At 43.9% G+C, this 24,022-nt stretch overlaps 1 protein-coding gene across 2 annotated transcripts in view; it reads left to right on the plus strand.

The window, feature by feature from the left end:
* Window positions 1-24,022, plus strand: part of PTPRE (protein tyrosine phosphatase receptor type E) — a 99,157-nt gene that overhangs the window by 38,800 nt on the left and 36,335 nt on the right. For both annotated transcript variants that reach the window (XM_068397480.1, XM_068397481.1), the window contains exon 2: window positions 20,949-21,058. In XM_068397480.1, the coding sequence (XP_068253581.1) occupies window positions 20,956-21,058 (103 nt within the window). In that variant the 5' untranslated portion in view covers window positions 20,949-20,955. The remainder of the gene's footprint in view (window positions 1-20,948; window positions 21,059-24,022) is intronic.

Here is a 24,022-nt window from a genome sequence, read left to right on the forward strand (position 1 = left end):
CAGGTGGGAAGCTATGAGAACCCATAGCAGCTATACTGCAGCATCGCCATGGCAACCAGCGAAAATAGGGGCCTCTTCTGGGAAAACGAGAGATTTCAAATTTTGTTGCAGCCAAGAATTATTATTAGTGTCTGATTGCAGTGCTGGCGCATCCTCGTTTCAGAGTTTCTCATCAATAAAAACAAATGGCAGTGGATGTTTCTGTAGCGCTCAGGTGAAGGTACTTACAAGCCTGTGCTGTTCGTTCAAGAAAAACAGATGGGATTAAGCCAAAAAGAGAGAAGAAACACTGCATGAATGACTTTGATAAAGCTACTAAGTGAGAGATTAAAAAAATAATCTGTGTATAAATCAGAACACCTTGATTCTATACGTGAAGTTGAAGGTCTAGTTTTTTGGTTTTACTTTAAGACATTGGAGGAGGTAGCCATGCATCCAGGCATTTTCTGCTTGTGAGGAGTCACCATCTCTGGAGGTGTTTAAGAAAAGACTGGACATGGCACTTAGTGCCATGGTCTAGTTGCCATGGTGGTGTCAGGGCAATGGTTGGACTCGATGATCCCAGAGGGCTCTTCCAACCTGATTGCTTCTGTGATTCTGTGTGTGACCCTATTTTTAATATTGAGTTCCTTTACCAGTCCTCAAGGTATCATTTCACTCTGGTTCGTTATACAAAAAACTCGAAAGTTGTTGATTTTTTTTTTTTTAATTGGGAAGTTACTAAGTTATTTAAACTATTTAACAGAACTCAAAAATGTGTAAATAAAAATGGGGTATTTGATAATTACAGAAGCAGCGTGCTGTTGAGTCAGAGCTTATTTTGCATAGAATTACCATTTCAGGTCCTCTTCAGCTAAGAAACTGAACTATATAAGAAAATACCATATGATATTACATATGGCATTTTAATAACACCTATTTTACACAGCCTCTGCTTCGCCTAACTGATAAATGTGAAATGTAAAATTTCAAAGGCATCTTACCATTTCTAATGGAGAAGCAGGTTCGCTTGGCAAGCTAGACCATGCTTTTTTTTTTTTCTTTCTTTTTAAAATTTATTTTCCCTTGAGCAGAGGGACAAATCCTGTGCAATGGGGGGACTATTGCCCCATCAGCATGGTTATTTGTTCATCAGCTCTCCCCGAGCCGGTCTGGGCTGTGCTCACAAGCAGCGGGGCTGTGCTGGGGCAACCTTCTTCCTTCTCTTCCTCCTTTGGTCATGGTTAGTGGCAGCTCCTTCTTAAACTTGGGTTCAGGTTAAGATTAGGGATCTTCTCATGTTATTTCTGGCTCCTGCATTGTAACTATTGATCTGTGTGGATGAGAGAGGGGAAAAAGATGGAGAGTGGACATGAGCCTGCAGCTAGCAGATGGGGAAGGCATGAGAAACTGGAGTGGTACCTGAAGACACTACCCTGCTTGGATTTCTCTGTGTCTATTATAAATGAAACTGTAGGTATTTTAGTGCATAAACGTTGGTTTTATTCTAGTTCATAATGTAGGTGTGGGGAAATACATGGGTCTCCCAATAGTGGTACCCACTGGTCAGGATGGTTGGAGTTTTGGGTTTATCTTCTGGCTTTACACAAACTACTCCTATGGTTTTCTTTGAAAGCCTACATCATGTTTTTAGGTGCTTAAAGGCACTCAAAGTTGCCCAGTGAAATTTTCCAAAGTATTGAGGCACTGGACTTCAGATCTAAGATAGAGGATTTTTACCCTTCCAGAAGTACCTTTATACCCAATTTGAAGACCTGATGTGCTATCTCACACGTATGATATTTAGAAGTAAATACGAACTGTCTTTAAATTATGGATATGGCTACTGTAAATTTATCTGTGGGAAATCTGCTTTTCTCATAGAAAGATTAGACTTTGAGGGAACTTGCTGAAATATTTTTAGCCCTCTACATAATTTGGGAAGTACTGCTTCCACTGTAGTGTATAAAAAGAGTTTCCAAGATTTACTGTGAATTCAGGAAGGTAACAAGCAATCATTACTCGGAGAAATATACTAACTTTTTTTCATAAATGGAATCTTAGCATTAGGTTCTTTTCAAGAAATATATTTCGGTCCATTAAATCTGCCATTCCTAAGGTGGAGAACTTGGCAATAAAGACCTGACCTCTACCCCTTTCCTCCTGTTATTGACATTTGAAGCCTGTGATGGTTTTCCTCTGTTTGTTTGTATGTGGAAAAGAGTTAACAGTGAGATCGATCAGCTCCATGTGCCCTTTCCTTCCTCAGAAAGTGGAAAGTTGAATATATGTAATTTTGATAGTTTTTAAAATAATAGGCTTGAATTATCATTGCTGCTGTGATATTAAAACCAGGGATTGAGTTGCCTTCATTGCAAAGTGAACAGACACTTAAAACACATATTGATAATTAAAGAATATTTAAAAATACAGACTTGGAAGTTCTCAGGTTTGATAAAACAGTGGTTTGACTGAATGATACATAATTCATGGATCATGCTTAGCTGCAGAGATATTCAGCCTTGGATATTACTTGGGCAAGTAATACCTGAGTAAATAAAAGCTTTTCCTTTTTTTAATCAAAAGTCGGTATGGCTGAACCCTGCCCTGCGCTCCCATTTGCAGTCCAGTATAGTTCCCTGTCCTTAAGAGATGGAGAAGAATCTCTGGCCACGCTCCTAAAGGAAAGTTATTTAATGATTACTGTGATCTTCGGCTGTACTGCGTTTGGACAAGCAAGTCTCCAAGGACGCTTTCCAGGTGTGTTAGTGGTAGGTATCAGACTTTGCCCGAATCTTTGAAGTTTATTTTTTTCAAAGAACTGTTCCCAAGTTAACATCCAAATGGAACTTTTCAGATGATCTTGAACATTTCAGAGGTGACCTTATTGCAGTCTAAGACTACCTGAAGGGAGGTTGTAGCGCAGTGGGAGTTGGCCTCTTCTCCCAGGTAACTAGCGATAGGACAAGAGGACACAGCCTCAAGCTTGGCCAGGGGAGGTTCAGGTTGGACATTAGGAAGCATTTCTTCTCAGCAAGGGTCATTAGCCATTGGAAGGGGCTGCCCAGGGAGGTGGTGGAGTCACCATCTCTGGAGGTGTTTAAGAAAAGACTGAACGTGGCACTTAGTGCCATGGTCTAGTTGAGATGGTGGTGTCAGGTCAATGGTTGGACTCGATGATCCCAGAGGGCTCTTCCAACCTCATTGATTCTGTGATTCTGTGATTTCTGAGAATACTCTCTGAATTTGCAGTCGAGTCCCCAGAATTATTCTAGATTATCACATTACTCATGAGACTATAGCAAATACATGTCTAAAACAGCCCTAAAGAAGACTTAAAGATAATGTTAATGCTTTTGACTTAAATTTCAAGGGCTTTGCTGGGTTTGCATGAAGAATTTCAATAAATATATATAGGCTGTATTAGCTTAAGTGGTTAGAAAAGCTCGGTGATGGAAATGGATCATAATCCTGTGGTTAACAAGAATGGAATAGAAAAGTATTATGGGCTTTCTGCTTCCATTGGCAGGAGCACAGGCGTGTTAGGCTGCTTTCCACAGTATGATACAGTCTTTCCCCCAGGTCGATGTGCGTGTTGCATGGGGGGAATCCCTATTTTTGGGTATATTCCAGCAGATGCATTCAACAATTCTGCACAACTGCCATTTATTATTCATAATTAAAATAATATAATTAAGTAATTTAAATGTGATCACGATAAAAATAATTTTTATACGCTGTATCTACTCTCCAGTCTGGCTTCAGCGTTGGCTGCAGAGCTATTCTGCAGTGCAAATGAATATTCAAGTGTTGCCTGTTTGAACTACCTGTGGATAGCCACATATGTCCACCTTCCTTGGGAAGCAACAGATTGCCTGGATCAGAGTTTTTGTCCTCATTTAAAATGTGACCCTTTACCTTTTCCCCACCTTTCTTTGGTGCCTTGCTTTTCTCGTACGCATGATGCTGCCTTATTACTGAATAAAAATCTGCTTGCTTTCAGATAAACAATATATTTCACGTTGATTAAAAGGAATTAAAGATTATAGGCATGTAAAGGCAAATAATAATCCTGAAAATGTCTTAGAAATGAGTGTTCATGCATCACAGAAGTGTTCTTTGTCAGTTATTTATATATAAGGACTCATTGTTTTCCAAGTAGTTTTCATTTTGATGAAGAAATGAGGCATCGAGCTATACTTTCAGATCCATATGTGCATTTTAGAAATGACACGTGAACGTTCTCCTTTTTCAGGGGTCGTAGCAAAGTGGAGTCAAGCCCACTGCAGTTCAAAACACGGGTGTGCTGGATGTTACATTTCAGGGTCTGTAATTTCTTTGGGATTAATTTTATTTGTGTATTTGAAATACCAACCCTTGCCTTTTAAGGCGATATCTTAGAATTATTGAAGTGATAAATTTTGCTTGGGATCATCTGTGTAGCTAGCTCGAACGCCAAGAGAGCTGAACTGAAGGTTTATTATTTATCACTGTAGTTACTGCTGGAGGAAAAAAATGTTAGAACCAAGTGCCATAGACACACTTTGTTAGGAGAAGGAGCTAAGCTTCGCTTTAGCAGGTCATTGTGCGTGTCGTAGTGTTGTTCAGATTTCTGAGCCAACAGGATATAAATATCCAGGAAGGAAAATAGAAGGTCAAGTGTAAACCTCTCACATCAAAGGAGGCCATCTAGCATCTTCCAACTTTCATTTTGCTGGTCTCTGATGAGAAAAACATATTTTTTCTTTCATAATGCAAACAAACCAACCAAAAAAAAGTTTCTGAATTTAGTGGGGCTAGGAATAGTAAAAGGTGGGAGTTAGGGGTGCAGGGGTGGTGACTGACACTGCACCCTGATGCCAGATTTTCCTGGGAAGGGTTTTTTAAGCTATGCTCTTCGATGGCTGAGGGAGCTGGGGGTGTTTAGCCTGGAGAAGAGGAGGCTCAGAGGTGACCTTATTGCAGTCTACAACTACCTGAAGGGAGGCTGTAGTGAAGTGGGAGTCGGCCTCTTCTCCCAGGCAAGTAGCAATAGGACAAGAGGACACAGCCTCAAGCTTGGCCAGGGGAGGTTCAGGTTGGACATTAGGAAGCATTTCTTCTCAGCAAGGGTCATTAGCCATTGGAATGGGCTGCCCAGGGAGGTGGTGGAGTCACCATCTCTGGAGGTGTTTAAGAAAAGCCTGGACATGGCACTTAGTGCCCTGGTCTAGTTGCCATGGTGGTGTCAGGGCAATGGTTGGACTCGATGATCCCAGAGGTCTCTTCCAACCTGGTTGATTCTGTGATTCTGTGATACAGCTGTTAATGTAAGTGAGAACGTGCCATTGTAAATGTGTTTTTTTCTGCAGATAATACTTATTTATCCAAGGAAGCTCAAAATGTTATGACACATAATTATAACTGCAGTGGAAAGAGAGCTTATTTTCTAAATATAGTGATAATATTTAATTTATAATTCTCCCATCTTCTTTGGGGCAAGAAAAACTCGCTCTCCTGCTCAAGTTTGAGTTGGTGAATATGACTCCTGAGTGCGTAGGCAGCAATGGAAGTAATTTGTAGACATGGAGGCTATAATAAATTTTATGTACTGTTCTCCTACCCTCCTAAAATGCTGTGTGATTCTGAGGCTGGGCAACGGGGTAGGGCGCACCCTCGCCCAGGTTTTAAACAGCACCCAAGTGGAAGGGTGGCTGGGAGATCTGGTGGCTGTCCAGAGGGACCTGGACCCGCTGGAGACGTGGGCCAGCAGGAACCTGGTGAAGCTCAACAGAGACGTGCCAAGTCCTGCTCCTGGGGAGGAATCCCGCCTGCAGGAAGGCAGCTGGAGGGATGCCACTGCCTACTTAAGTCTGCTTTAGGGTCTAACTTTTGAAAGCTACCCTTTGGTCGACAAACATTATGCGTACTTGGCTTTAGCCCCGTGTTGTGTGTTAGCACTTTAAACCTAGTTTTTAAACAGGAGCTCTTGCAAAAATGTCTGGCATTTAAAGTTTGGCCGTATGTATGCAAATATTCATTGTGGCTTAATGACTTCGCTCATTTTGAATAAATCAGGTTGTGATTTTTCAGTGATATTTAAAACCTGCAAGCAGAACACGTGCCTGCAGTGTGCTGCTTCTGTGTTTGAGGAAGGTCAAACTTTTCTTTTCAGAAAGGGTCATTAGCCATTGGAAGGGGCTGCCCAGGGAGGTGGTGGAGTCACCATCTCTGGAGGGGGTTTAAGAAAAGCCTGGACATGGCACTTAGTGCCCTGGTCTAGTTGCCATGGTGGTGTCAGGGCAATGGTTGGACTTGATGACCCCAGAGGGCTCTTCCAACCTGACTGATTCTGTGATTCTGTGAAGGTTGGTTGTGATAAGCTGCAAGGTCTGCTGTTGTCCAGGGGAAACCTTCTGCCTCCCCCAGCCAACACCTTTTGTTTTCTTGACATCTCTTGGGCTGGATGGTCCAGCAGTGCTGTAGGGTGGCAGTGGCACAGAGATGAATACAAACACTGAAATGTCCGTAAGCGCCGTAGGCTGGCTGTGCTATTGATGCTCGTGATTGCTCTTCCCAGCTTTCTTGTTAATAGGTTCATGCATTTCAGACAGTTTTCACCCTGTGGCACAATTTTGCCCTTTATGGATGCATAACATAGTAGGCTGAAACACTGAGTAGTCAGAAGAGATAACACAGCAATCAGCATTTTGGAAGCAGTAAGCCTAAAATAGATGAGGTCTGCTCTTTTGTGAGTGTTCAGACAGTGTCAGCCTTGAGAAGGATGTGCAGTTATCTTGAATATTTATGAGCAGACAGTCTGCCCTTGCGAAAGCAGCGTGCGGTGGGACTTCCATAGCGGTGGGGTCTCTGGCACCTAATCACATCTCACAAACACAAAATTTGTGGCACAAATATGACGACACCAAGCTGAGCAGTGTGGTCGACACACTGGAGGGAAGGGATGCCATCCAGAGGGACCTTGACAGGCTTGAGAGCTGGGCCTGTGCGAACTGTGTGAAGTTCAACAAGGCCAAGTGCAAGGTCCTGCATGTGGGTCAGGGCAATTCCAAGCACAAATACAGGCTGGGTGGAGAATGGATTGAGAGCAGCCCTGAGAAGAAGGACTTGGGAGTGATGGTTGACAAGAAGTTCAACATGAGCCGGCAATGTACGTGCTCGCAGCCCAGAAGGCCAATCGTATCCTGGGCTGCATCCCCAGCAGCGTGGCCAGCAGGGCGAGGGAGGGGATTCTGCCCCTCTGCTCCGCTCTCGTGAGACCCCACCTGCAGTGCTGCGTCCAGCTGTGGGGCCCCCAACATAAGAAGGACACGGAGCTGTTGGAGCGAGTCCAGAGGAGGCCACGAAGGTGCTCAGAGGGCTGGAGCACCTCTGCTATGGAGACATGCTGAGAGAGTTGGGGCTGTTCAGCCTGGAGAAGAGAAGGCTCCAGGGAGACCTTCTAGCACCTTCCAGTATCTGAAGGAGGCCTACAGGAGAGCTGGAGAGGGGCTTTTTACAAGGGCAGGTAGTGACAGGATGAGGGGGAACGGTTTTAAACTGAAAGAGGGGAGATTGAGATTAGATATTAGAAAGAAATTCTTTGCTGTGAGGGTGGTGAGACCCTGGCCCAGGTTGCCCAGAGAAGCTGTGGCTGCCCCCTCCCTGGCAGTGTTCAAGGCCAGGTTGGATGGGGCTTGGAGCAACCTGGTCTAGTGGAAGGTGTCCCTGCCTGTGGCAGGGGGTTGGAACTTGGATGGTCTTTAAGGTCCCTTCCAACCCAAACCATTCTGTGATTCTGTGATTTTCCTTAAGGTTCTCAAGAAGAACCTTGCTATAGAAGTTGCAGTATTATTAGTTCACAATAAATGTCATCGTTGACCAGAAAACCTATTTCTATATTGAAGGGTGCTCTTTATATTTAGGTGGCATTGAAAAGAGAAAAATCCTGATGTAATTATTTAGAACAAAATAAATAATATGACCTTGGTTGCCTGATCTAATGACGCGTTTTCTCAAAAGATGCAGGAGCTCCACTGCAGAGATTGCTGTATTTTGGGTAAGAAGGCGGGGAAGCCACTGACCTAAATACATGTTTATCTCAGAACTTTTCCATTGCAGGGAGGTTTTGAAATAGAAGTGATTTTAATCTTAGCCCTCCAAATCAGTAGGGGTTTGGAGATTTTTAAGGTTACAGGACCCAATAAATTTGCACGGACTTTTCTTGCATTAATTCTGTGTTTATCACACAGTTTCTTTAGTAATCCTGCCGTTTATCATTGTCTTGGATGTTCATATATTAGTAATGAGAACTTAGGGTGAAGGTATAGAACAGATTTAAAGTGCACCGTGTTTGACTGAGTATTATACTGAATTTTCATTAGTTCTTTTGAATCGATGTTTCAGAGGAGATGATTTTCTGGCTGTAAAATTGTTTCTTCTGCAAAATTACAATACAAAAAAAGGAGAATATCAGCTGGGGATTCTGTCATTGCCCGCTCCTTCCCTGAGCGTGAAGAACCACTTGTCGTACAGGGCATGGCTGTAGGATGCTGTTAATAAAATATTTGTGAAGATGAAAATCCAAATAAATAATAATTCCAGCAAATTGTACTGCCTGTGAAGACTTTTTTCAGCCATCAAGGACAAAGAGAGATCTCTTGGAGGCAGAGGGACTCTTTTTTTTCCTTTAAGCATGAATTGAGTGGACAGGAGCAGAGGACTGCGTAAGGCAGAAACTTTGTCACCCTGCAAATGTGTGGGGAAGAGGAATATATTTGGGGACAGATGTTTTGTCATGCCCCTTCAAAGAGAAAAAGGAAAACCAGTGCAGCCATCAGCCCTTATTTAATGAGAGCTTTCTGCTGACTTGCATAAGAAATCCTGAACTTCAGCTGCACTCTGTGGTGCAGAGTAGTGTAGAGCTGCTCGCAGATACTGGGAGTCACAACCCTAATTTTTGCAAATATACTAACTACAGCACACTACATAGCTTGTGTTTTACTGCTCAGCTTTGTTTTTGATTAATTACTAAGTGATTAAGTTCTTGCAGATCTAAGGCTGTTGTCATTGACAGCTGGGGTGCTCAGACGATGATACTGGTTTTTTTCAGATAGGAAAAGAAAGTTTAATAATAATAATGTTTAATAATGTTCCATTAATGCAATTTATGTTTTCATTCAGAAGAAAAAATTAGAAGCCATCCAGCATTAGACAGAAGAAGTTACAGAAGGAGAATTATCTGTGTGCTTCTTGATGCATAAAGGCTTCAGCCTTAAGCTTTCTGCCTGAAGTGCACGGCTTTGGGGCAACTTAATTATAGAAGGCAAATGGACTTTTCTGAGTTTGTCCGTATATTTTGAATTACAGTTGAGAATGTAAATGATTTTTCTAATTAACAGGATTTAAGGTTTCTAGGCTTCGCTTAAGATACTCGGTGTCCAGGGGCTGCTAAGGGGCAGGGACATTATTACACGCTTTCTGCATCTGGGAGAGCCCATAATTTCTAACAAATTTGAGATGAAAAGGTAAAAAAAATTGTTGCTGTCATGGACCTGCGTGTGCCCTGCAGTTTAGTGAGGGGGGATTAGCATCATTTGAGAGGGGATGTTTCTATACTGGGGTGGGCACCCAGCCCACCCTGCAGAGCGGTTGCTCTAGTGGAAGAATTGTGGGCAGGCTCCGTTATCTTTTCTGCATTTAAATTGCTGCTAAATAAGTCAGTTGAAGTGGCAGACCTGTGGATCCGAAATGGAAGTAGAGAAAATTCTCCTTTATGCATATGAATCAACTTCTGGTTAGAGGTTCCTGGACTAGGGGTGTTAGGAAAGGGCACTGCGTGTGCAGGTGGAATGGGATGCTCTGGAGGGACGCGGCGTGGGCACTGATGTGAGACTCAGTTACGGTTTTCTTTGTAAGTGTTCCTTGCTTATGATTCCTCCCATCTATTTCCTCATAGACCAGAAACACAGAGTATTTTTGCTGTTTATTTTTCCCTAAAAATACATTTTTAAAAGATGGGTGAATGGCTATAAGTTGATATTTCTTGGGCAGTTAGGTCTCGCATACCTCCCTTGTGAATAGTAGCACAGAAGCATTGGTCTCCCGGGCAACTAGCGATAGGACAAGAGGACACAGCCTCAAGCTTCGCCAGGGGAGGTTCAGGTTGGACATTAGGAAGCATTTCTTCTCAGCAAGGGTCATTAGCCATTGGAAGGGGCTGCCCAGGGAGGTGGTGGAGTCTCACCATCTCTGGAGGGGTTTAAGAAAAGCCTGGACATGGCACTTAGTGCCATGGTGTAGTTGAGATGGTGGTGTCAGGGCAATGGTTGGACTCGATGGTCCCAGAGGGCTCTTCCAACCTGATTCTGTGATGTGTTACGAATGAATCCTCAAACATCCAGATGTTGTGTTCTCCTTTTCTGCTTTGTCTGAATGTGTAGACAGGGCACATACTTGCGCTTTTGTTCCTCTCCTTTTCCCCTCCAAAATGAAACACTTTGCTGCTGAAACATAAGCATTTAGTCTGGCCATTGTGCGGCATATAATTATTCTGTACGTATTTTCCATCACGTATAATTAGCTGTCGTTTTCAAGAAGTAATTTTAAATATTCATAGAGATCTATTACAAGGGAGCATCTGTATGATGATATGTTTTCTGCAACTGAAGAATAAAAGGACCACTGGGATGGAACAAAAGGCAACTTCTCAAGTTAATTGTAAGATTTTATTGGTGTTTCACTCCACTGCTCGAGGGTTTCTCCTGCGAATCAATCGCAGACTGCCTAATTTATGTATGAGCCTTGGTTGAAAGACGTTGCAGATTGATTTGCTGACAATGCACGGGGAAAGGTGACCCTAATTTGTGACTTCAGGCTCCAGCACAGGCCTGTTGGGAGAGGGGGGTGCTGGAAACTTGTAAAAATGTAAATGCAGATTTTTGTGTTTGCTTGAAAGGTTCTCCGTGTGTATTCAGTAAAATGTAGTTAATTTGGGGTATGGGTAGTGATTGTTTAGTATTATGGAGGATATTAATGAGACTTTAAAATCAGTCGAGGTGTTTTTCCCAAAATGTTTGTCTCTGTAAGATTTTATAAGGAAGTCCTAGAACTTTTCTGTTGGCCAATGTTGAATTGTTTGGTGCGTGCCTTGAAAATACGGGTCTGTTTGATAAGTCTCTTTTCCTTCTCCATGTTCCTGTGTTAACGAAGTCGCTCCTTTGGTGAGCTTGCAGGTAAAATAGTAAATAATTCAAAATAGAGCCTTGGTGCGGAGATCTTTATTTATCTAAAATGCGACCAAGAAGGACAGACAATGAATATTTATGCAGCGAGAGGCACATTTGGGTGTGAAATAGGAATGTAAAATGGCTGTGGCGTAGACCTGAGGATAGACAACAGGTACTTTTGAAATAATTCAATTTTTTTTCTTTCATTTTCACTATAATAATTTTCTATGCTTTAATTTCAACTCAGTCTTTCATGGCTCGATCCTCCACTTGGGTGCTGGGCAACTCATAACTCTGGGGCTGGTGGTGCGAGCATCCCCCGGGGCCCGTGGCTGCGGTGCTGGCTGGGGCGTGGGTGTGTGGTTGTGGCACCGGTAATCAGGAGCCACAGCTACCCTGCGAGGTGGGCCACCACCAGCCCAGGAGTCCCAGCCGCCCTGCGAGGTGGGCCACCACCAGCCCAGGAGTCCCAGCCTCCCTGCGAGGTGGGCCACCACCAGCCCAGGAGTCACAGTCGCCCTGTGAGCGAGACGTAGTTCTGAATTTTCATGCCCGCAGCCCCACGTTGCAGAAACCGCCGCTGCAACTGGGCACGTTAGCAAAAAGGAAATGGTGAAAGTGGTCATAAAAAAGGGGAATAAGTCCAAGCCCAACGGCGTGGTGGAAGTGAGAAAACGGCAATAAACTGAAAATAGTTTGTTCTTCCTGTAAAAATGTCATAGAGTGGAGGTTCACGTTCTGACGAGCCTGCAGAAATATTGCAGTTTAAATACTACAGACAGCTAATTCAGTTCTTCGTTTAGCTCAAGAAATATCCTTCAGCTCAAGAAATAGTTTGACAGCAGCTTTTGGGCTTTACATGGAAGCAGTTGGTTGAATCACGTCTGCGTATGGAGTCACCTGCCAGCGGCTGGCGTGTGGCACTGGGCGTGGACCGTAGGTAAGGTGAGGTTAGACATGGGCATAGACTGGACATGGCACTTAGTGCCATGGTCTAGTTGCCATGGTGGTGTCAGGGCAATGGTTGGACTCGATGATCCCAGAGGGCTCTTCCAACCTGATTCATTCTGTTATCCTGTTACTGGGGTGGTGACACTGGCACTCATACAGGTGGAGTGATGGTGGCATTGAACTCCAGGATTTGCTGTTCTGGTTTCCAGTTTCTGCCTTTTCCGCTCCAGCTGAAGCTGTCACACAGTGGAGTTTGGGCTCAGACCTGGAGTTTCAGGTCAAGGTTGTTCCTGCAGGGAGGAGCTCTCCCCAGAGCTGCAGTTTGCTGTCGGAGGGCAGGACCGTTGCAGTTGAGACGCGAGGGAGAGCTGCTCTCCCTGGGACCGAAAAGAGAAGAATCAACTTCCCGTGAATGTTCTGGTTTCTGAGAAGACTTCTGGTTTCACAGAGTTGATGTCGTTCAGCTCCGTTACAGCTGTACGAGGTGACTGCGAGTGGTTGGGCTTAAGTATCACTGAAAGAAATGGTCCTTCAGGGGCTGCACGTGTGAATGCTAAAGGTAAGTGAAGGAACGTATGGAAGAGCGGTGCCTTAGCTCTCCTCCCTGACAGAGGACGCTCAGCGCGTTGGCCTCCAGCCCTGCCTGGGGATGAGCCAGGAACAGGCAACCATACCCACCAGGCGCCAGCGCCATGTGGTAACGGGTGCAGGGATGGGAAGCTGGGCTGCGAGGAGGGAAGGACAAATGCAGACAGATGAATTAAGTGTGAAATCCTCATCTGAGAAGAGGCTGGAGCGATCTCCAGCTGGTTTGTGTTTGGGAGCTTGCAGGGACCAGGAGACCTTGTGTGAGCGGGCAGAGGGCATTGTGTGAGTCCGCTTTGGGAAGGAGATGAGGAGGAGCTGAAGGCTTCACAGACAGATCAGCTTAACTGCATTTCTAGGAAAAACACCAAAACAAATATCAGCAGCCCCTTGGAAACTGTTGGCAAGATGTGTAGGGAGTGACATGTCCTGTCGCATCAGGCTTTTTTCTGTGGCGGTGTAACATGCCTTATGGATTTCAGCAGACCCTGTAGATGTTGTTGTGGGGTTTTGACCCTGTCTCAAAGAGACGATGCTTTCTCAGAAGCACTTTAGGAAGAGATGGATGTGATGAAACCAATGCTTTCAGAGCAGCTATGAAAAAAACCTCTATCGTGAAGAGTGCAGGTGTGTGGCCTTCAGAGCAGCCTGTATGGTGTTACGTAGTGTGTCTATTAATGGCTTGGCTTGCACGGGAAGTGTTGTATTAATGGCATTCAAAGCAATCATGACTAATTAGGGAAACATTGTGGAGAGGACGGCATGCAGATGCAGAGTAGATGCAAATTCTGAAGCAGGAGTCATCAGCTGCACCATGTGAGCTGCTGAAGTAGTTTCCCTCTGTAGGAGAACTTAGGAGAGGACCTGTCTGATCCTTCCCATGTCATGATGCATAAAATATATGAACTTCTGAGACAGTGAACTGATTGTAGCTCTGTGTTTTGGGCAGATGAGGCCTTACCCAGAGCATCAGGACTTTGGGAAGGGTCTTGGGCTGAGAGAATCCAGAAGGCAGTAATGTGATTTAGGGGGTTTAGAAGTGATCTGTTTGGAGAGGCTGAAAGAATTGCTGCTGTTAATGAGTTTACAGAAGAGATGATTGAAGGGAGATGCCTGTCTTCAAGCGTAGGATGCTCAAATGGGTTGTCTCTCTGGGCGGGGGATGAAGGAGCAGTGGGCTGGCTCTACACAGGGAAAATAAATTAAAAAAAATAAATAAAAAGTGCAGGACTGGACTACAGAGCTGAGGGGTGCTGAAGGACTGGAGATTCGGGTGCACACTTCAGACTCACACGTCAAGAAGAGGGTACGTATGTTGGGTCCAGCCTATGGTGAGGGAGTGGCCTGGGTGACTTGTCAAGGATCTTTTGCAAAGAAGGTGCTTTTTGCTCCACTGTATTGTTGTATTGGTTGTATTTAGAATTAATCCTCTTGGAGTTGTGTAAACACCTAAATAAAACGTGACTCATTTAATTAATTACACTGAAATCATGGGACTTTACACTTAGCTTTAGGTAGGAGTTATTTTAACTTCCTCCTTAATGAATAAAGCCTCAGCTCATGACGTGACAGGTATGAATCTTCTAAAAATATATTATTTGGGAATTTTTAGTCAACATAGATATTTGTTTTGTGTTTGTTTTTTTGTTTTATAATGGAAGGAACTCTAGGAATTTCATTTAATTTTCAGGAATACTTATACACTTTTCTGTGCATCAGGTAGGAAAGTTGTGAAATAATGTCCTCAGTGCATTGATATTGGAACTGTAACTCCTGATTATGGCAGTCTGGGCTTGACAAACAGGCATCCACCATCACATCTGAAAATAATGCTGCCTCTACAAACAGTGCTAGTCATTGCATCAGCAGGTGGGGGGGCTGTTTTATAAATTATGGTTTGCTTGCTGGCTTCATCCTGATTGTATTAGGATGTATTAATCATCCTAAAACATGTATTAGAATGTATTAATTATTAGAATGTATTAATCATCCTAATTTTTTTGTTGCATCATGGAAATATAGTTTTGAATTTGAAAACAATTTTCATCTCTCTCTTTGACATTGTAGTTCCTTCTCTTTTTTGTGTTCTCTTCCTAATTTTGAATTTTTGTGATATGAAAGCTGACTATTCCCAGTCTGACCCGTGTAGTTTTAGATACGATGTCCCAAAATCTACACAGCCTTTGTACTGCTTCACTGGGAGCCGCTCAGCATGGCATGGAAAAGAAATCTCTCTTGTTTTTTTCATCATTCCCAAAGCTATGGGGCTGCAGATGAGCCATGTACGTAATACATTAGCAGGGGAGTTTTCCAAAAGGAAGGCTGCAGTCAAAGTTCATTATGTTCCTGGTTTTAAACACATCTAAACCAATCCTCTTTTTAATACAATTTAGCACATAACATGTCTTCATAACTGCTTGGAGTCTAATCCTGGTGAGCAATAGTACCAAAAAAACAAGCGAATAGAGGAAACAGGTCGCCATCACACTCAGCACTGCTGCCTCCTGGTCCTGGGTGCGTTTGTAGAATCAGATTGAAAAATTCCTCACCATTTTTCACGTGGCAAATGTCACTTTGTACCGGTGGCACGTCAGCCCCGCTGTCACCACTGTCATTTAATCCTCTTCAGAGCAGAGGACTAATGCAGTGCTTAATCTGCGGGTGACAACCAGTGATTTATATTCACTGGAGATCCCGGCACTGCTAATTGAAATGGATTTGAACTAGTGTTAGCCATGGTAGACTGGGTTTTGAGACTTGCTCATGATGCTGAGGAAGACAGATAGGAGCAGCTATATTGAGTCAGCAGCATTGAAAAATTACTATTCCTGAAGTAATTTTTGTCTGTGTGAAGGTTTGTATCTTTAAACATAACTTTTTTGAACAGATCACGTATTTTCTCTATAAATCCTTGCCAGGCTGTATGTAGTCCCTAGGCTGGGCTTACCTGAGCTCCTGGCCTCGGGCGCAGCCCAAATTGTCATTTCTCAGCAGTGCTGTGACTTTCCGTCACACACGTACTCTGTGCTGCGTACGCTGACCTCTCACGTGAAAATGAAAGCAAATGCAATCATTTGTCTACAGGAATTAGAGACAAAGTGACTAAGCAAGTAAGACAGTCTATCAAGCTTGATTACTCCAAATGGAAATTCGTTTTACTCAGTTAATTGGTGCTTTGCCTCACTCAGTCTCTTACGTGTAAGTGATTATTCTAATTTGTATTTTTTTAAATCTAATTGTTCACATCTCCTTTAAATGATCTTTATTGCAGGTATTTATATAGAATACATGAGAAATTATTATTGTCAGATATAATTTTGAGAGTGGTTGTATTACATGATACATGATTTTAAATATTATTGTCACGGTTTAAAGCTGGGCCTGCCATCAAACCTGTGGCAGACGCTCTCTGTTAACCCTCCCCCCCACCCGAAGGGAAAGGGAAAAGGAAAAGGGAGAGAGACTTACGGGTTTGAAAGTAAAAAGAGTTTTAATAAACTATAATAATGAAAAAGAGTACAATAATAATATGGAATAATCAAATATGTACAAAACAAAGATTGAGCTCCCCCGATGTCGGCCACGTCACCGCCAGCACCGCAGGGCAGGCTGCGGGAAGGCCCAGGCTGGGCCCAGCGACGGTCGAGAGCTGGATTCAGGGATGCCCGGATCGGGATCGGGGGCAGCAGGAAAACGGACAGAGTCCTCCTTGGACACTGGCCAAAGGCTCAAGCAGCAGAAGCAGCCCAAGCAGGCAGAGGCCTCCAAAACAGCAGGCCGAGATCCTCGTGATCCCCCCGCTTTATCCTGAGAATGACGTGTATGGGGTGGAATACCTTCGTTGGTCAATTTTGGGTCACCTGCCCTGTCCGCTCCTCCCTGCAGGTGCGACCCCCCTTCGGCTCTTCACTCATAAGCAGTGAGGAATTTAGCAGTGACCTTGGTTTCTCTAAGAACAAGTACAGCAAGAGCCTTTCTGCATAACAGCCCTACTGGTACCTCAGAGAAGAGAAAGTAGCTGGGGTCAGATGAGAGCTGCTCCCAGTGCCCGGGGGGATGGCATCGCGCCGTCTCACCTGCTCCAGGTAGGGGAACCCCCTGGGCACTTGGAGAAAACAGGCACTGGGGCTTGGGGCTCTGCAGCAGGACCAGCTGTGTTTGGGGGTTCATGGGTTAAAAGCAGGGAGAGCAAAAGGAGACAAGGTAGAGCAAGGACAGAGGGTGGGTTTCCCCCGTTCTCTTTGTGAAGTTTGTGGTTTGTTTTTTTTTTTGTTTGTTTGTTTTTTTCTTAAATTATCAGTGTTTTTGGGTAGGTGCTTGCTATTAGAATCATAGAGTCATAGAATGGTTTGGGTTGGAAGGGACCTTAAAGATCATCTAGTTCCAACCCCCCTGCCACAGCCAGGGACACCTTCCTCTAGACCAGGTTGCTCCAAGCCCCATCCAGTCTGGCCTTGAACACTGCCAGGGAGGGGGCAGCCACAGCTTCTCTGGGCAACCTGGGCCAGGGTCTCATCACCCTCACAGCAAAGAATTTCTTCCTGGTATCTCGTCTAAATCTCCCCTCTTTCAGTTTAAAAACGTTCCCCCTCGTCCTGTCACTACATGCCCCTGTAAAAAGCCCCTCTCCCGCTTTCCCGTAGCCCCTTCAGGTACTGGAAGGGCTAGAAGGTCTCCCCGGAGCCTTCTCTTCTCCAGGCTGAACAGCCCCAACTCTCTCAGCCTGTCTCCATAGCAGAGGGGCTCCAGCCCTCTGATCATCTCCGTGGCCTCCTCTGGACTCGCTCCAACAGCTCCGTGTCCTTCTTATGTTGGGGGCCCCACAGCTGGACGCAGCACTGCAGGGGGGGTCTCTCTTGGCATGGCCAACGTCCCAGGTGCCAACTCATTTGTCAGCCTACAGTGGCAATGCTTTAATGGCTCTCATTTTTAATTATATTTTCTGAGTTGATAGTGCTTGTCCTTCAGAATATTATTTTTTAGCACTAAAAATCTGGGGCATGACTGAAGGTGCATGATACTAAAGCCTGGGGGAAAAAAAACAAACCCAACAGTTTCTCCACCATCCTGCGTGTTAGATGGGCTGTTTGGCTGTTCTCTTTCCTCTCTAGGAGGATGCAGGGAATGGGTATCTGTTTAACCCACTCGGAAATATCTTGTACATCAGGCTCCTTGAAAAAGTCACCCAGCTGGTATCAAGTTCTCTGTTGGATGTAGAAGCGTTTATGTGTAACAGTGCAGACTGTCAAAACTGTGGCTTGAACAGGAATCTCTGGCACCTTTTCAAGGCTTCAGATAATCAGAAATAGCTAAGAATCCTTCACTACAAAACGTGTTATCCCATGGAGTTAAAATTTATGTGCCTGAGCCTTTTACCTCCTCATATCCATGAAATGAAGGCTGGAGGTAGTCGGAAATAAGTAGATAAAAATGCATTGTATCCCCGTGCAGTTATGAAAGCAGTTCCTATTTCTTTTTCCAGGCAGGGCAGCAGTTGCCTGACAGCAAAGCCGTGTAATAATGACAGGATATGTCTTCACCTGGATCTTTTCCGATTTTATCAACAAGAGGCTTCTTCTGCACTAGGCGGTTGTCCTTTCTTGTTCAGCAGGGCTTTTCTACCTTCTGGTTCCCTCTGGAGAGCAGTTGTTACTATTTTTACTTTTTTTTTTTTTTTTAATGTGACATCGTACCTTCTTGAGGGTGGAAAATGCTGCTGTGTCTATGGCAGGGGGGTTTTTGGTTCAAAAAATTCTATCTTTGCGGTCCTGTATGTGAGGTACATAAATATACATATACAGTAAAGCTTACGGTGTTTTTATGTTATTGCAACTTGCTCACCTCACCATCCTCCCCAGCCTGAAGTGTGCCCAGGTGGCCAAGAAGGCCAATGTCATCCTGGCCCCTATTAGGAATAGTGTAGCCAGCTGGTCTAGGGAAGTGATCGTCCCTCTGTACTCGGCACTGATGAGGCCACACCTTGAATCCTGCGTCCAGTTCTGGGCCCCGCACTTCAAGAGAGATGTTGAGGAGTTGGAGTGAGTCCAGAGGAGGGCGACCAAGCTGGGGAAGGCTCTGGAGGGTCTGACCTACGAGGAACGGCTGAGGGAGCTGGGGGTGTTTAGCCTGGAGAAGAGGAGGCTCAGAGGTGACCTTAGTGCAGTCTACAACTACCTGAAGGGAGGTTGTAGTGCAGTGGGAGTCGGCCTCTTCTCCCAGGCAACTAGTGCTAGGACAAGAGGGCACAGCCTCAAGCTTCGCCAGGGGAGGTTCAGGTTGGACATTAGGAAGCATTTCTTCTCAGCAAGGGTCATTAGCCATTGGAAGGGGCTGCCCAGGGAGGTGGTGGAGTCACCATCTCTGGAGGGGTTTAAGAAAAGGCTGGACATGGCACTTAGTGCTGTGGTCTAGTTGCCATGGTGGTGTCAGGGCAATGGTTGGACTCGATGATCCCAGAGGTCTCTTCCAACCTGATTGATTCTGTGACCTGTAATACCAGATGAGATGACTTGCTGCCCTTCCTTTCAGGGGCTGGGTGTTCCCTAAGGCAGCTCCAGTTTCTGGTGTCCTCTGCTGACATCCCTTCAAAGCACGAGAGAATTAATTTTTAGGTCTGTTTCTTTTTTTAAAGAGTACCAAGTGTGCGCTGAGTTTGAATTTAGTCCTAGGTATAGTGGAGAGGCTGGGAATAAGGTTCACTTCTGAGTAACGCGTGTGGGAGTGGTGAAAAGGTGGTGTGAAAGTTGTTACAGAAGTTTTTTATACATTTGAGCTTTATCTACATTCGAGCACAAAGATTATTTCTGGTGGATTATCCCATTTTGCATTGAAAGGAAGGATCTTCTAATGGTTATTCTGATGACCGTCAAGTTCCTGGATGTTTTTGTCTGTTGTTAGGCACTACTACATAATATCCTGTGGAAATTGTAATATTAAATATATTATCCTGAACCATTGGGGAGCTTTGTTGTGCAGAGCTGTGATGGTTATAATTTTAGCAATGGCTGTAGAGCCACCATCTGGATGTGTTCTGCCATTTGCAAAATACAGCAAGTAACATTTGTGTGCTAAGCCACAGAAAATATTTTTAAATCAAGCAGGACTGAGGTGGCAGCCTCTTATAATTAATATGTTCATTAGGGACTGGATAAACATACAGCAAGATAATAACAGCATTTATTTTTTCTACATAAACCTCGATTTGGAGGGACTAGAGTATTTCTAGACCAGCTCATTTATCTTCAGATATTAATTTCCATTTATTTCTCTATAGTCTTCAAAGCAGCAGCACATTCTCATCACACCTTTTCTCTAACCCTCTCTACATTGGAAATTATTTTCTGGTCTCATGAAACCTGAAGTTCTCTCGTGTTTGGAAGGCTTTGGTGAAATGCTGCATAGCTGTGGCACACGTGTTCTCCAAGGGAATGTGTCTATGAAGCACCATCTGTATGTCTGTAGGAAATCAAGGTGGGATAAGGAAACTCTGAAAGTGCTTCTTACAGGTACTCTAAACTTCATGGTTGTTACTGGTCTGCTTGGTGGTAAAAGCTTTGCCTCTTTGTTTTGGTCTCCAGGTGTCCGTGATGCCAAAATTGTGTGTTGAAGTTAGTGTAGAAGTATTGGTCTTGTGGAGGAGAGTCACTTGGACCCGTGAGATGGGGTCTGGCCACGCTGGGGTTTCGGGCTGCTTTCCCCTCCGTGCAGCCCATGCTGCTCCTACTCGTGCTCTTTCCAGAACGTATAATACATGCAATTATGGTAGGAACCACCAAAAATACATGATTTTTGCATTTATTCTCAAGATTTGCATTTATTCTCAAGATTGCAGCTGCTGGTACTTACGAGTTTTCTTCTTATCTATGGAAATGACTTCCAGACTCCTTGCCTCAGTGTCCTCAGCTGCTGTGTTCTACTGATGTAGAGTAGCTTTTCTGGCCTGATTTCTGTCTTCGTCTTTGAACAATGGCTGAGCGTTATCTTCCTGTTCTTGGATTTAAACCATTATTAATGACTTCTTGGTGCGTGCAACTGGTATTTTCCTTTTCCTTCTGCATCAAAACTGAAAGTTAAGTGATAAGGCAATGGGAGAGTATAAACCAAGTTTTAAATCTTTCCTCATCTAAAGTAAACATTGCTTTTTCTTTTAACTTTGCTCTGATGTGAGGAAAAAATGTAATAATAATGTGACCTGAAAATTTATCTTTTGCTTTCGTTTTGTTTTAGGTCCAGGATGGAACATTCCTGCTGGCTCCTGCTGCTCTGTGTTAGTTTTCTGTTTGCACAAGCTTTACCACCCAATGGAACTGAATTGCCAAAACCAACAACAACAACGAGTAAGGACAACAATTTGCGGGGATGGGAGTGGGTGTGGAAAGGGACTTCTGGTGAGGTCCCCCGGGTGACATAGTCCTGGGTATTTTTCCAGGACTTTGACCCCACTAATGTGCTTCTAATCTTGCCAGATGATGTCTGTGTTTGATCTCGGTATGATGGGTGCTGTACACTTTACTTTCTCTTTCCTGTGTATGGGAAATGCACAGGATAGCTTTGGGAGAGGTGGAGAAGCGCAGGATGTCTCCTCCTGCCTGGGCTGCAAGCTCTACACGCCCCAGGAGCTGTCACTGTGGATGTCCAACATGATGGGGCCTGGACACAGATAATATGAAATAAAGAAATTATCAATTAGACAGCAGGATGAACGTACTTAAACATCATGAGGAACTACGGTCTCTATATGTGTACTGTGTTTTCTAATGATACGAGCTGTCTATGGCAAGACTTGAGGAGATGGACAACAGTGCAGGTGTCCTGCACTATAGGTCAGGTGAAAAATAGAAAAGCCTTTTTCAAAGACCTGAGAGCAATCTTCTACTCACCGGTCCACCACAGCATCTTTTATTCATCCTCATTTCTGTTTTCGGGATTTCTTCCTCTTGCTTCTTGCCCTCCTACAACTCTGTTCTAACACGACAGTCCTGGAGAGGGGCTCATTCAAGTCACATGAGGGTTTGTTGGGCTTTTTGATTTAAGATACTGATTCTACTATTATGTTCTGTGATGGGATGATATATTTTACTTGCACATTCTCCTTATCCTTCATAATCACAGAATCAGTCAGGTTGGAAGAGCCCTCTGGGATCATCGAGTCCAACCATTGCCCTGACACCACCATGTCAACTAGACCATGGCACTAAGTGCCATGTCCAGGCTTTCCTTAAACCCCTCCAGAGATGGTGACTCCACCACCTCCCTGGGCAGCCCCTTCCAATGGCTAATGACCCTTGCTGAGAAGAAATGCTTCCTAATGTCCAACCTGAACCTCCCCTGGCCAAGCTTGAGGCTGTGCCCTCTTGTCCTATCGCTAGTTGCGTGGGAGAAGAGGCCAACTCCCACTCTGCTACAACCTCCCTTCAGGTAGTTGTAGACTGCACTAAGGTCACCTCTGAGCCTCCTCTTCTCCAGGCTAAACAACCCCAGCTCCCTCAGCCGTTCCTCAAAGGTCATACCCTCCAGACCAATCCTAGCTGGCTATCTTCAAAATCCCCGTGCCGGGGAGTGGTGTGGTGAGGCAGTGGTTTGCTGTTTAGGCGGTGGCATTGTGTGATGCTGTGCTCATGTTGGGGGAGATTTCCAAAGGGATGGCTGCCCTGTGGGCTTGGTTGAAGGGAAATAAAGCTGATGATGTTCCATATAAACAGTGTGGTGAAATCTTGGTAAGTTTTCAGGTGGCTGTAGTTGACACCCAGGCTTTATAGGAGGGTGTTTTTGTGGTTTGGGTGAGTGGTTGGTTTGTTTTTAATCTGCCTGTGAACTTTACACCCGTGTGGAAGCAGCGTGAAGCAGGAATGGAATGCCAGGCTTGGCTGATGGCCACTTTGATTGTTGTGGTCCTTAGTTGTAGTAATTTAGGTGTTAGGCATTTGTTTTGACCAAACTCTGAGGCTGGAGAAGAGCGGAGGGGCAGCTGAGCACTGCTAGCCCTCCGCAGGGGAGCTGGAGGGGGCTCTCCCATTAGCAATGACAATCAGAGTGGTGTTTGCTTAGAGCTTTCAAAATAAATAAATTGCTACTATAAATAAAAATGTAGCTGAGTATAAAATTGCTAATAAATGGCTCTGCTGAAATATTGTCAAGTCATTGTCGGTGCACTGCTTCTTGTCTGGCACCTGGAGCAGGAGAAGGAGACTAATATTGGTCTGAACATGTAAGAATATGGGAATTGGGAAAGGGAAGTAGCTTGTTAGTTGTATCACTTCCCAGAATTTTAATACAATTGGTAAAAAGGGAGTTTCTCCGTAGATGCTGTTCATCTTCAAAGCTTAACTGAAAATTGTGTTGAATTTAAGTATGGTAATATGGATAAGAGTAATCATCCGTGTTTTAATTAAATCTTAATACAATATTTTTAATACAAAAATAAAGATTTTTTGATTGAAGTATCAAGAAAACTCCATTTAAAAGAATATGGAAAGAACTGAAGGATACTAAAAAAAAATCCAGCTTTCCTTTTGCATGCTGATTCAATGAATGATCAAAAAAGATGCTTTTGATTCTGAAAGGAATAGTTATAATTTATTGCATGTTGTTATTTTAGCTGACTTGACTTTTAAAACATTCATTGCATGAAAATGTTGGTTTTATTCTTATTTTAAACATGGATACCTAGTCTGTATGGGACAATTTTTCAGCACTGCTGCCATTTTGCGTCCTATAAGAGTACCATGAAATTGCTACCATGAAATTTCCCTTTCATAAAATCAGAATATTCTGGGGTTTATTGCACTGCCATTTACTGGAGAAATTGCACTGCCATTTATTCAGAGTATTCAGCTGTATTAAATAAATATAAACCAGTGTTTGTTTATTTGGATTCGCATATATAAATGTGTATTTCAAGTAGATAAAACTTTATGCTATCAAATATGTGTGACAGACTATTTATACATAATACTGTCTATAGCATTCAAATAATTCCTGATTACTCAAATGTTAGTTAGTTATCCAGTATTAATCAGAGTCAGGATTCTTTCACTTCCTCTCGTATTTTCACTTGTTATGTAGTTTAAATGTGAAAGCAGCCTGGGAGTTGCAGTAGTGGAGCTTTAAAACCCTTTCCGAATGTTTAAATTCCTTCAGTGTTTACTCCATTAATATTTCATGGATTTCATGCCCATCTTTACAATTTCTTTCCACTACAGATGTATTAACATGCAGAGGTAATGAATTTATCAGATGAGTGGCAGGTTGAAAAGCAGCAAATGATCACACAGAATCAATCAGGTTGGAAGAGCCCTCTG

The sequence above is a fragment of the Nyctibius grandis genome, chromosome 4, assembly GCF_013368605.1.
Source record: "Nyctibius grandis isolate bNycGra1 chromosome 4, bNycGra1.pri, whole genome shotgun sequence".
In the NCBI taxonomy this organism is placed as follows: domain Eukaryota; kingdom Metazoa; phylum Chordata; class Aves; order Nyctibiiformes; family Nyctibiidae; genus Nyctibius; species Nyctibius grandis.